Below are 13,051 nucleotides of genomic sequence, written 5' to 3'. Positions count from 1 at the left end.
AAGAGCCTGAAATGGAGACTCTGTCAAAAGGCATTAGCAGCAAAATGATGGGCTTTAATCACCAAGCTCCTGCTGATGGGGGCCTCCCGGACTAATGGAAGGAAAGAGGAAAGATCAAAGAAGCTGTTTAGTGCAACACCTGTGCCCTCCCTCCATACCGTACCTGTCCGCACCCTATGCTCCTACAGGGCACTATTGGAAAATGGAGTCGGGGAACCAGGGGAGTTGGGGAACCAGGGGAGGTGGGGTGGGGGGAGCTAACATCCTGAGGATTGCTATCTGGGATGGCCAGGGCCCAAGGGGGGCTCCATCCTGCACAGCTTCTTTTGAGTGTTTCTCTGATCTTCGGGCCTTTGGGGAGCTTTGCAGGCAACAGCTGTGTGGCCCGGGGAGACAGATCTGCCTTTGGTATTTGCCACCCGCCTTCCAGATCCCCTGCCTTGGAGTATCAGACCGGAGCTAATGGCTGGATCTCGCATGTTCCAACCCTGGGGTCTCAATCCTCGAGGCGGTGGGAGTGGGGGGGGTGAGGGGGGGATCGAGGATCTTTGAGGAGGGAAAGGAGGTGAGGAGGGGGTGGGGGAGTGGAAGGGGTGAACAAGAACATAAGTAAACACTGGTGGAACCGGCACTTCCTAAGACAACCAAATCCTGTCTGATAGGAAACACAGGAACCAGCTGCCTGATTTACGGTTGTCCTGGGCCAGCTGGATTTTCTCCAGGAAAGCTCCTCTGAGCCTCCACCCATTCATTTCCTTTTAGTTCAGAAAGATATTTTATCAGATCATCTATGCAACCACACTAAACCTAAACCATTATTATCCAATCTATGCCAGAGAATGGGGCCAGCAGGAGGGAGAGGAAAAAGAGGGAAGACAGGGCAAGATGTTTCAGTTTTACCCAGATACCTCACCCTTACCATTCATTCAATTGTATTTATTGAGCGCTTATTGTGTGCAGAGCACTGTACTAAGCGTTTGGGAAGTACAAATCAGCTACCCAATGCCTCACCCATACCAGATACCATACCAAGTTTTCTTCCCTCTTCCCACCCCTCTCCACTAGAAAGACAGATCCATAGAGACAAAGAGACAGACAGAGACACATCCTGCAGCCAATTTAAGATTGATCTTTCACCTTGGAGGAGACAGCCACCAAGTGAACAGGGAGAAACCAAGCCTCCAGAATCATTAATAGCCTGAGATCTGGAAGGGATCAAACCACATCAAGGGGGGTGAGCTAAATGAGCTTATAGGTCTCCCCCCAAGGCCCCACCCCCTTTAGGTTCAGTAGTAGTAGCAGTATTTATTAAGCATCTACTGGTTACAGTGCACTGTACTAAGTGTTTGGGAAAGTGTGAACACAAATGTTCAAGTAGTTCAATAAGCCCACTCACTCATCACAGCCCTGGAGCTCAGGACAAGCTACAAAAGAGCCAAACTGCCTTCCCCCCCACCCCCACCTTGTAAGTGGGAAATCACAGGGTCTGTCTCTTCACCCCTGAAAGGTCTTTGCCTTTAGAGTTCAGCACTCAGCTAGATGAGGTCAAAGCCCAGCCACCAGCAGGCTTTTAGGTTGGTGAATTCGGTTCATAAAGCGATTTCTCTTCACTTCTGCAAGAAGAGATTCGTATAGGCAATCACTGCTCTTCTGTGTTTGTTTGAAATTAGGTTAATTGCCCCTTGGGTCCTTTGTGTACCGCAGTCAGAGCCAACCCACCAGTACAAAAAAATGGAGAGCTCTCTAACAACTCTCCCCACAAAGGGATGAGTAATCAAATTAACTCAGTCTCCTTCAGGCCTGTAGTTCAGCACAGTCACTTCATACTCCCAAACTCTCACCTCCTAAACCAATCAATCAATAGTATTTATTGAGCAGCCCCTGTGTGCAGGGCACTGTGCTAAGGCCTTGGGAGAGACCAAAAGATTTTGTACACATGATTCCTGCTCTCCAGGACTGACATTTTAGAGGGGGAGGCAGACACTAAAATAAATTACAGGTAGGAGGAAGCAAAAGAGTATATGTAGAGATGCACGTAAGTGCTCCGGGGTTCCAGTTAACTTAAGTGCTTAGGTGGCAGTGAAGGGCAATCAAGGGGATATAAGATGGGGAGATTGGACATCAATCAGGGAAGGCTTCCTGGAGGAGATGTGGCTTCAGAAGTGCTTTGAAGATGGGGAGAGAAGTGGCCTGTTGGTTGTGAAGCGGAAGAGAGTTCCAGGCAGAACTTGAGAGTGTGAGCAAGAAGCTGATTGAAGGAGAGCCATGAACAAGCTGAGGTTTGGAAGGAGAAGAGAGTGAATAAATACGAGGGAGAGAGCTGATTGAGTGCCTCAAAGCCAATGATCAGGCTTTTCTGCTTGATGCAGAGAGGAATGGGGAAATCTATGGAGGTTTTTGAGAAATGGGCATCTGTGCACAGAATGGCACTTTAGAAAAGTGATCCAGCAGCAGAGAGAGACTTAAGGCAGGGAGATCAGCAAAAGGAGGCTGATGCCAGGATATGACAATCTAATCTGGACCAATGTTGTGGCTATTTGGATGGAGAAGAAGGGGGCAGATTCTGGAAACGTGACTGAGTTAAAAGAGAAGGTGGGGATCAAGAATAATGCCGTTTAACTGCAGGCTTACAAGGCAAAGGGGTGATGGTCGTGCTGCCAATGTGATGGGAATATTGGGTGGAAGACGGGATTTGGGAGGGAAGATGAGGAGTTCAGCTTCATCAATCCCTTTTTGCCCTGTGTGTGAATAACTGCTGCCCTCAAACGCCACCCTGACCCTAGCTGGCAATCTCTATGCAGTCTAATAATAATAATGGCATTTATTAAGCGCTTACTATGTGCAAAGCACTGTTCTAAGTGCTGAGGAGGTTACAAGGTGATCAGGTTGTCCCGCATGGGGCTCACAGTCTTCATCCCCATTTTACAGATGAGGTAACAGGCACAGAGAAGTTAAGTGACTTGCCCAAAGTCATGCAGCTGACAAGTGGCAGAGCCGGGATTTGAAGCCATGACCTCTGACTCCAAAGCCCGGTCTCTTTCCACTGAGCCACGCTGCTTCTCTATGAGGCAGTCTGTGTGACTGCCTCATAAAAGTCAAAAATGACAACTTGAATTCTGATTCTTTTTTCTCTTTAACATAAGGGGGTGGAACGGGGTGAGGGGGCAATGAAGAGATGATGTGAAAGTGGGGAGTCAGCAGCACCTCACAGCTTCTTAAGATTCTCAAAGGGCAAATTCATCCACTGTCCTAGAACTAAGACATTCCTAGCAGAGCTGCCCAATCACCCCACTTAGCTGATCCTTGCTCAATCGGATTTATTAAGTGCTTACTATGTGCAGAGCTCTGTATTAAGTGCTTGGGAGAGTACAATATAATCAATCAATCAATCGTATTTGAGCGCTTACTGTGTGCAGAGCACTGTACTAAGCGCTTGGGAAGTACAAGCTGGCAACATATAGAGACAGTCCCTACCCAACAGTGGGCTCACAGTCTAGAAGGGGGAGACAGAGAACCAAACCAAACATACTAACAAAATAAAATAAATAGAATAGATATGTACAAGTAAAATAGAGTAGTAAATATGTACAAACATATACATATATACAGGTGCTGTGGGGAAGGGAAGGAGGTAAGATGCGGGTGATGGAGAGGGGGGCGAGGGGGAGAGGAAGGAAGGGGCTCAGTGTGGGAAGGCCTCCTGGAGGAGATGAGCTCTCAGTAGGGCCTTGAAGGGAGGAAGAGAGCTAGCTTGGCGGATGGGCAGAGGGAGGGCATTCCAGGCCCGGGGGAGGACGTGGGCCGGGGGTCGATGGCGGGACAGGAAGGCTGAGTAGAGTTGGTAGACAAATTCCCTGGCCACAACGAGCTTACGGTGTAGAGGACTGTAGGGTAGTTAAAACATGTGAATGCCAGTTTTGCAGTTAACAACATCCTACATTACAATTCTCCACCTTCCCACTGGAAGGGCAGAGAGTAGTGGGGAAGGGCGGGGGTATGTGTTGGGGAGGAGTGGGATGGGGGAGGGTATGCCCTCCCTGAAGCAGTCTCCAAGAATCCTAGGTAGCCAGATTGTCTTTTCTCCCACAGCAAACTCCCACGGCAACATACTTGGTTGTCCCGAGACAAGGCAGGGAGGGTTTTATGTTTTATAATGCATTTTTAAAAATGATTATTATTATAGTACTGATTAAGCACTATGTGTCAAGTACCGTTCTAAGCGCTGGGGAGATACAAGTTAATCAAGTTGGACACAGTCCCTGTCCCAAATGGGGCTCACAGTCTAAGTAGGAGGGAGAAAAGGTATTTATTTAATCCCCAGTTTACAATTGAGGAAGTTGAGGCTCAGAGAAGCTAAGTGACTTGCCGAAGGTCACACAGCAGACAATTGGCAGAACGGACATTCGAACCCAGGTCCTCTGGTTCTCAGGCCCATGCTCTTTCCACTAGGCCATGCTGCTTCTCACTCACCTCTTATGTGTTTACCATGGCCTACGCACTAGAGTCAATGCAAGATCATCAGACAGAGCTTCCTCTTCTCCAGCTCGCCTCACTTCACCTGCTACTCCTCTGCTTGCCCTCTTCATAGGCTTAGGGAGGGAGAGCAGGTATCTTCTCCCCCTTCTAGACTGTGAGCCCACTGTTGGGTAGGGACTGTCTCTATATGTTGCCAACTTGTACTTCCCAAGCGCTTAGTACAGTGCTCTGCACACAGTAAGTGCTCAATAAATACGATTGATTGATTGATTTTTCTTTGCTGATGAGGTAACTGAGGCACCAAGAGGTGAAGCAGGCCCGGCAGAGCTGGGACTAGTGTCCTGACTTCCAGATTCATGCTCTCTGTAAAGAACAGCTGGTATTTCTCAGTGGGCAATGGAGAGAAGGGATTGGAATCCAAACGTTTGTGCTGTGTAGTTAGTCTTGCTTTGCACTAAGATGAGTGTATCAAGACTTCAAACTGTTGAAATACAGTCCCAAAACCACAGTTTGTTAATTCTATTCAATGTGAGGGCTACCTCAGGCATCTAATACCCAGGACCATGCAAATTATCCGCCCATCTCCCAACTGATCTGAACAGAGAGGCCTCTTCGGTTTTGGGGAACTCCTGCATGCAACACAAGCACCCCAGGAGCAGGGAGGGAGGCTTAAATCCTAGCTCTGGGCCACTCAGGGCTTCAATTCCCCCTCTGGAAAACAGGGAAGTGTCTGATCCAGGCACATGAAAAGAGGGAAGGGAAGGATTAACTTGAACGTACTTCAGCGCTTAGTACATAGTAAGCGTTTAACAAATGCCATTGGGGGAAAAAAAAAGATGCTATGTAAAATGCTACAACAAAAAGACAAAAAACCTCAGCTAACAGATTCATGCCCTAGACCAGGCTGTCTGATCTTCATCAATTTCTCCCAGGGCTTCCAACTGGGAATGGGACTTATTTTTTTTCCAATTGACTCCAGTCCCAAAACAGGTTTTGGAGTGCTGCCTGCAGCTGTTCAACAGCTGAGCCTTGGGGGCAGGGGAGTGGCAATGGGCTGGTGGAAAGATCCCCAAGTTGGAGGGGGCTGTAGCGTTTCAGACTTGAAAGGGAACAGGAGAGGGGAGATTTGAATGTGTCGATGACTGTTAATATCCCATTACTGCATAATGGCTGAAAATGGCAGCCATCTTATCTTGGGTGGTGGCCACTGTAGGTTAGGACACGCAGGAGAGAGAGGAGCACTTAAAAGCAATGGGGTTAGAAAGACCAATTCTAGGGCAAATTCCTCATCTCTCTTTTTTAATGGTCCCTGTTAAGTGCTTACTATGTGGTTCTAGACTGTAAGCTCATCTCTAGACTAAACTCGTTGTGGGCAGGGAATGTGTCTGTTTATTGTTATACTGTACTCTCCCAAGCACTTAGGACAGTGCTCTGCACACAGTAAGTGCTCAATAAATATGATTGGATGAATGAATGTCAAGCACTGTTCCAGATACACATTTATCACATTGGACACAGTTCCTGTTCCACATGGGACTCCCAGTCTAAACTGGAGGGAGGAGGATTTAATCTTCATTTTACAGATGAGGAAACCGAGGTAGTGAGAAGTGAAATGCCTTGCCCAAGGTCATACAGCAAGCAATTGGCGGAATCGGGATTAGAACCAAGTACTTCTAACTCTCAGGCCTTGGCACTTTCCATTACGCCACACTGCTTCAATGCTCTGTTCTATCCCCTGGCCTGCTTACACATTAAGAGCTTACTATGTACAAGACACCAAATTCAGCCCTGGGAAAACTGACATGGACATTGATTCAACCAGGTCCCCAGCCCAAAGTCTGCTCACAATATATAGTGGAGGAACAGACAAACACACAAGATGAGTAAGAATGACAGAGTAAATTTAATATAAACAGGAGACAGAGAGGGAGCAAATCTGTTAGGAGGGAATGGACCTCAAGTTCCTCATCGCTCCAGGCAGGACCATCCTCAGTCTAAACAGTCACAACCATTTTCCAAATGTAGGGAAAAATCAGCTTCCACCCTTCACCTGCCTCCTCTCCAGCTGGGAACAGGGCTCCAAAACAGAATGGCAGGCATGATGATGTTTCTTCTCCACCTGCTCCTCTGACGGCACTAAGTCCCTAAATGTTCAACAGAAAGGCCCCACAGAATACATTTATGGAAGTCGTCGTGGGTCAACTCCCTCACAGAGCTTTCGTTACAACAGCTGCTTTTACTGAGCCATAATCCTATCCTCCCTCCCCCACCCACCCGAGTCAGTTTGAAATTACTGGAACTCTACCTTACCTTTGATAGCATCCGAAGAGATGAACTTTAAACTTCCCCCACCCCTCAGTACTATCGGCACAAAAGGTAACTAGCAAGTTCCTCTGCCCTTGCCTGCAGGAGAGGCTTACAGCCCCAAAACCCGACCATTTGGTTAAGTGCTCCCTCCCAGATGGGCCTCTTACCCAGGCTGTGGAATCTAACTGGAAACAACTGAGCGCAGTCATATGAGAGAGTTTGCTGAACCTTCAAGTTGGGACAGTTCCTACCCTCTGTTCACTCCAACTTGGGCTTCGAGTCCTTGGCTCTCCCGCATCTCCAAAGCCTGGTCTCTTTCCACTGAGCCACGCTGCTTCTCTATGAGGCAGTCTGTGTGACTGCCTCATAAAAGTCAAAAATGACAACTTGAATTCTGATTCTTTTCTCTCTAACATAAGGGGGTGGAACAGGGTGAGGGGGCATCCTCCCGGATGTGAGGACAGGAAGCGGCATGGCCTAGTGGATAAAGCCCGTGCCCGGGAGTCAAAAGGACCTGGGTTTTAATCTCAGCTCCGTCAACTTGTCTGCTGCGTGACCTTAGGCAAGTCGCTTCACTTCTCTGGGCCTCAGTTCCCTCATCTGTAAAATAGGGATTAAGATTGTGAGCCCCATGTGGAACAGGGACTGTGTCCAGTCCAATTATCTTCTATCTACCCCAGCGCTTAGTATGATGCCTGGCACATAGTATTTGAGCGCTTACTGTATGCAGAGCACTGTACTATGCATTTATTCATTCATTCATTCGTATTTATTGAGCGCTGTGTGCAGAGCACTGCACTAAACAACAGGCTCACAGTCTAGAAGCATTTAGGAGAGTACAATATGATAAGAGTTGGTAAACATGTTCCCTGCCCCCAACGAGCTTACGGTCTAGAGGGGTTTTTCAGGAACAGCAGGTTGGCCTAGTGGAAAGATCAAAAGCCTGGGAGTCAGAGGACCTGGGTTCTAATTCCTGCTTTACCATTGTGTCACTTGAGGCACGTCGCTTAACTTCTCTGTACTTCAGTTTCCTCAACTGCAAAATGGGGATTCAATCCCTGTTCTCCCTTCCACTTATACTATGAACCCCATGTGGGACCTGAATATCTTGTACCTACCCCAAAGCTTAGTACAGTACTTGACACATAGTAAGTGCTTAACAGATACCGCAATTATTAATTATTATTATGGAACACAGATTTAACATGCCAGTGTAGGGGGAAAGGCAAGGGAGACTAGTGGTACAGTCAATTGATAGCATTTATTGAACACTTACTGTGTGCAGAGCATAGTATATGGACTTGAAAGAGTACAATAGAGTTAGTTGACCATTCCTTACAATCTATCAAGGGAGACAGGTTCAGGTAGGGGGAAACAACAGAGTTTAAAGATGTGTAGAGGATGGAGGGGTACCTAAGTGCTTAGGGGATGACTCAAATGCACAGGTGCTAAGGAAGTGTTGAAGAGGCAGTAGGAGGCAGAAATAGGGTGGGGAGATAGATTAATCAGGGAGGGTCTCTTGGAGGAGATGTGATTTGTCTACTGTGTGACCTTGGGCAAGTCACTTGACTTCTTTGGGTCTCAGTTACCTCACCTGTAAAATGGGGGCTAAGACTGTGAGCCCCACTTGGGACATGGTCTGCGTCCAACACAATTAACCTGTACTTACCCCAGTGCTTAGTAATGTGACTGGCACATAGTAAGCGCTAAACGAAAACCATTTTTTTATATAAAAAAGAAGGGCTTTAAAGATGGGGAGAGCAGTGGGCTGCACAGAGAGGGAGTCCAGGCAGGAGGGAGGGTGTGATGAGAATGAGGCACAGTGAGTAGGCTTTCTCATAATGCTGGGAAACAGGTTCTTAGTGATGATGCTTTATATTTCTCTTAAGAAAAGCCGGGACATTACTATTTAAAGTACAGTAGTTTGAACATTATTGTTTAATGCTCTTGCTTTAAAGTGCAGTGTTTTTTTGTGGTATGGTGCTGAAGATTACCTGTGAGTCACTGATATAGAGATGACCTTCTCAGCACAGCTGGGAGTTTGAGAGACGTAACTGCTTTGAAAAACCAGATGTCTGGGCTCAAAAAACCCACTGTGCAAAATATGACAAGTAGTATTCATAGGATAGAAGTAACTATATATGTGTTTGATCTTCATAGAGAGATAGTAATGGTTTTTATTGAGCGCTCACTGGATGCAATGCTAAGTATTTGGGACTTGCAAAACCAAGTGACATAGTCCCTGCCCACAAGAAGTTTACACTGCAATGGGGGAGACAGACATAAAACTATTTACAATTAAAGTAAACAAAATAAATGAATGCACAAATAGACATAAGGGTTGAGGATGGGAGCAAATAAGTACAAAAGGGCTAGAAATGGCTGTTGGCTATGTACAACAGAGAAGGGGATTCACTGATAAGGTGGGAATATGGGGGAGGGTTGGGTTCTGTTGGAATTTGGGGAGGGTGGATTTCAAGCTAGGGAAACAACATGAGCAAGGGGATGAAGGTGGGAGAGTCAAGAGTGAGTTAGAAAGTGAGTCTGAGAAGAACCAAGAGAGCATAGCGGGGTGGGTAAGGTGAGGTGAGTTGGTGAAGATTCTTGACACTGGTTGTGAGGAGCCAGGAGGGTTTTGAGGACTGACGAGATGCGAGTCAAGTAATGCTTCAAGATGATCCATCAACAATTTATGTGCTTACTGTGGTGTGCGGTTGCGGGGTCAGGGGTGTATAGGGAGTGCCTTGAGGCAGGGACATGAGCAAGAAGGCTGCTATAATAATCTAGCCATGATGTAACCAGAGCTTGTAATCAATGATATTTACTGATCGCTTACTATGTGCAGAGCACTGTACTAAGCACTTGGGAGAGTACAATTCAACAGAATTTGCACATACGTTCCCTGCCCACAACAAGCTTACAGTCTAGAGGGGAAGACAGACATCAATATGAGTAAATTATAATATTTAATTTACAGATACGTACATAAGTGCTGTGGGGTTGGGGAGAATATCAAGTGTCCAAAGGTCACAGAATCAAGTGCATATGACATAGAAGGGAGAGCGAGCCAGGGAAAAGTGGGCATAAACAGGCCTCTCAGAGGAGATGTGACCTTAATAATGCTTTGAAGGTGGAGAGAGTAGTGTTCGGTCTATGTGGAGGGGGAGGGAGATCCAGGCCAGGGGGAGGATGTGGGAAAAGGGTTGGCGGTGAGATAGAAGAGATCGGGGTCCAGTGAGTACGCTGGCGCTAGAGGAGCGGATTGTGGGGGCCGGGTTGTAGTAGATCAGTGAAGGGAGGTAGGATGGGGCAAGCTGAGTGCTTTAAGGCCAACGGTAAGGAGTTTCTGTTTGATGCAGAGGTGGATGGGGAGCCATTGGAGGTTGTTGAGGAGGTAGATATTTGGGTAGAGAGAATGGGGCAGATCCAGGAGATGCCGTGAAGGAAGAACTGGCACGATTCGGCATTAGACAATGTGAGAATTGAAGAACACTGAGGAGTCGAGGATGACTCCGAGGTTCATGTTTGAAGATCGATCAATTAATGGTAGTTATTGAGCACCTACTGTACTACTGTACTGTACTACTACTGAGCACCCACTGTACTAAGCACTTGGAAGAGTACCACACAGCTGGCGAGTTTACAATCTAACAGGGCAGTAATTGATGGCCAGGTGTATGAGTGAGGTTGAAAAAACCCAATGGGCACCCAACAGAACCTTCCACAGAGTGCACACAAAGAACATCTTTCATTGATGCATTTGCTATTTGAGATGGCGGGCCCCATCACGCCTCAGTCTAGGGTGGGAAAAGAGCCATGCTTTTCCCCACTGGCACAGGCCAGTCATCGGGATAAGAGCATCCTAAAACCGAAAGGCTACCACAGGGATTCCCACCTGGTCTTCTTCTTCCAAGCTGGTATTTTTCCTTGTCAGGTGCAGGGGAAAAGGACCCTGGACTGAATGGACAGCAGGAAAACTCAGTCCCTTCCTTCCTCCTCAGTCTCCAACCACTGGATTTCCATTCACACTACTGTTTAAATAACTGGAGCAGACTACCCCATTCACAGTCCCAGAACCTTGAAAGATCAGCGAACCCATTCCCCCTGCCCCCCATCTTTCGGCAGGACACTTATCTCATCCCATACAGATAGGAATACCATTTTTATGGACCTAGAAGAGGAGGTTTCATTATGTGCCTCAGTAAGCCACTCCTGAGTTTAACAACAGTCATGGTGAGGAAATTCTTCCCATAATCAAAATCCCCTTTCACTGCAATTACATCCCAGTTCCTTCTCTGATCCTGCCCTTGGTGGAGATTGAGTTGGTCATCATTCCAACTGGAAGGATCTTTCATAGCATTTTATGGCTATTATTAACATGCCCTTCAGCTTTCTCTTTTTCAAATGGAATAATCCCAGTTCCTTAAGCTTTTCCTCTTAGATCTCTTTTGCAACCCTTTAATCATGTCTGTGACTCTCTGAACTTCCTCCAAGTTTCCCATATTTCTCTTTAATTATGGACACAGTTCACTGGACTCAGTACTCTAGAAGGGCTGACTTAAAGGTTGACTTCAGGCTCATGGCCAGCCTGCTGCCCACTAGGACCACCAGATATTTTTCTGCCTAAAGAACCCAAAGTTTAATTAATAATGGCATTTATTAAGTGCTTACTATGTGCAAAGCACTGTTCTAAGTGCTGGGCACTGTTCTAAGTGCAAAGTTCTGACAGCCAAAGGACATTTTAGAATGATGTACCTTCCAGGGTACTGTTTGATGAACAAAAAGACTGCCTGAAGGCAGGAGGCCAACCAGATAATCGGAAGGTCCCCTCTCTGGTTCTAGGATTCCAGGACCTCACTGAAACCCCAGCAGGAGCCAAGTGGAAGGGTCGGAACTCAGAGCCAAAACTGATCCCACTTTGTTCTCTTAATTGGAAGTTTTCTCTTGGGTCTAGTGACTGAGACAGATCGAGGAATCTGACCATACAGACTACAATACAGGCAAAGGGAAGAGACCATTGCAGAGAGGGAGCCCAGGGTCACCGCCAAATTATTCACTTACACCTGCTCGCCCCACTTTCTACCATTTCTGATATCACAGGGCTGCTTTGACATGTGGGAAGCATCTCTCTCTCCCTCCCCAACCTTCTCACCACTTTGTGTGCAGGAATCGGAGCAGCTTTTTCACCAAGGTGGACAACGACAACAACAACAAGGTATTAATCTTCCAAAATCCCAACGTCCCCCAGGTACAGTCTAAACAGCCACGGCGAGGGTGGGGAGGTCAATGAAAAGCGGCGGCTCCAATCAGTTTATGGCCTGGCCCCATATTCTAAAACATGAATCTGGCCTTCTCATTCTCCAGGGCGTTCAAAGGGAAACAAAAAGCAGGAAATGCTAAAAGGAAAGGACAATGCCAAAGAGCTCCCGTTCCCGCAGGAACAGCACAAGTCCACAATTTCCTTCTGTTCCTATTAAACAATCCAACCTCAGGGGAACTGCCGAGAGAGGGGGGGTGGGGGAGGGTGCCTTGCTTTCCTGGAGCTAGTATGTTTGGTTTTGTCTCCCCCTTTTAGACTGTGAGCCCACTGTTGGGTAGGGACTGTCTCTATATGTTGCCAATTTGTACTTCCCCAGCGCTTAGTCCAGTGCTCTGCACACAGTAAGCGCTCAATAAATACGACTGATGATGATGATGGAGCTCGAAACGAACCAAGTGGAGGGGGAAGGAAAAGGGGGGAGGGAGGGTGATTGGGCTTTTTAGCCCACGCTGCAGAAGCTGCGAATCCTCTCTAGTTGCAGCTGGCCGTTTCGAAAAGCTTTTCAGCGCCCGCCCCGAAAGGGTGACTGTGTTGGGGTGGGGGGAGGTTAGGGAGAAGGGGAAGATGGGTGTGTTTGGGGGGGGTGGGGGGAAGAATCACAATAGGCACCCCCCACCCTCCCCAAAGCGAGGGGGATGCAACAAAAGGTAGGGTGGAGGAGGGAGCAGGCATCATCTTTTAGACTGTGAGCCCACTGTTGGGTAGGGACTGTCTCTATATGTCGCCAACTTGGACTTCCCAAGCGCTTAGTTCAGTGCTCTGCACACAGTAAGCGCTCAATAAATACGACTGATTGATCATCCCCGTCGGGAGAAGCTTTTTACCTGTTGATCTTGTGGGCGAAGGCCCGGCGCTCAGAGGCCGAAGAAGCAGCCATGGGGGTTCAAGAAGGGAGGGAGGAATTGGAGGGAGGGGGGCCAGTCCTGTCCCGTCCCGTCCCGACCCGCC

At 47.6% G+C, this 13,051-nt stretch overlaps 1 protein-coding gene across 15 annotated transcripts in view; it reads right to left on the bottom strand.

The window, feature by feature from the left end:
* Positions 1 to 13,051, bottom strand: part of DOCK6 (dedicator of cytokinesis 6) — an 81,680-nt gene extending 68,629 nt beyond the window's left edge. For all 15 annotated transcript variants that reach the window (XM_038771311.1, XM_038771316.1, XM_038771315.1 and 12 more), the window contains exon 1: positions 12,928 to 13,051. In XM_038771311.1, the coding sequence (XP_038627239.1) occupies positions 12,928 to 12,980 (53 nt within the window). In that variant the 5' untranslated portion in view covers positions 12,981 to 13,051. The remainder of the gene's footprint in view (positions 1 to 12,927) is intronic.

The sequence above is a fragment of the Tachyglossus aculeatus genome, chromosome X2, assembly GCF_015852505.1.
Source record: "Tachyglossus aculeatus isolate mTacAcu1 chromosome X2, mTacAcu1.pri, whole genome shotgun sequence".
Taxonomy (NCBI): domain Eukaryota; kingdom Metazoa; phylum Chordata; class Mammalia; order Monotremata; family Tachyglossidae; genus Tachyglossus; species Tachyglossus aculeatus.
Note: the sequence above shows the minus strand (reverse complement) of the source record. Positions and strands in the feature narration are given on the sequence as shown.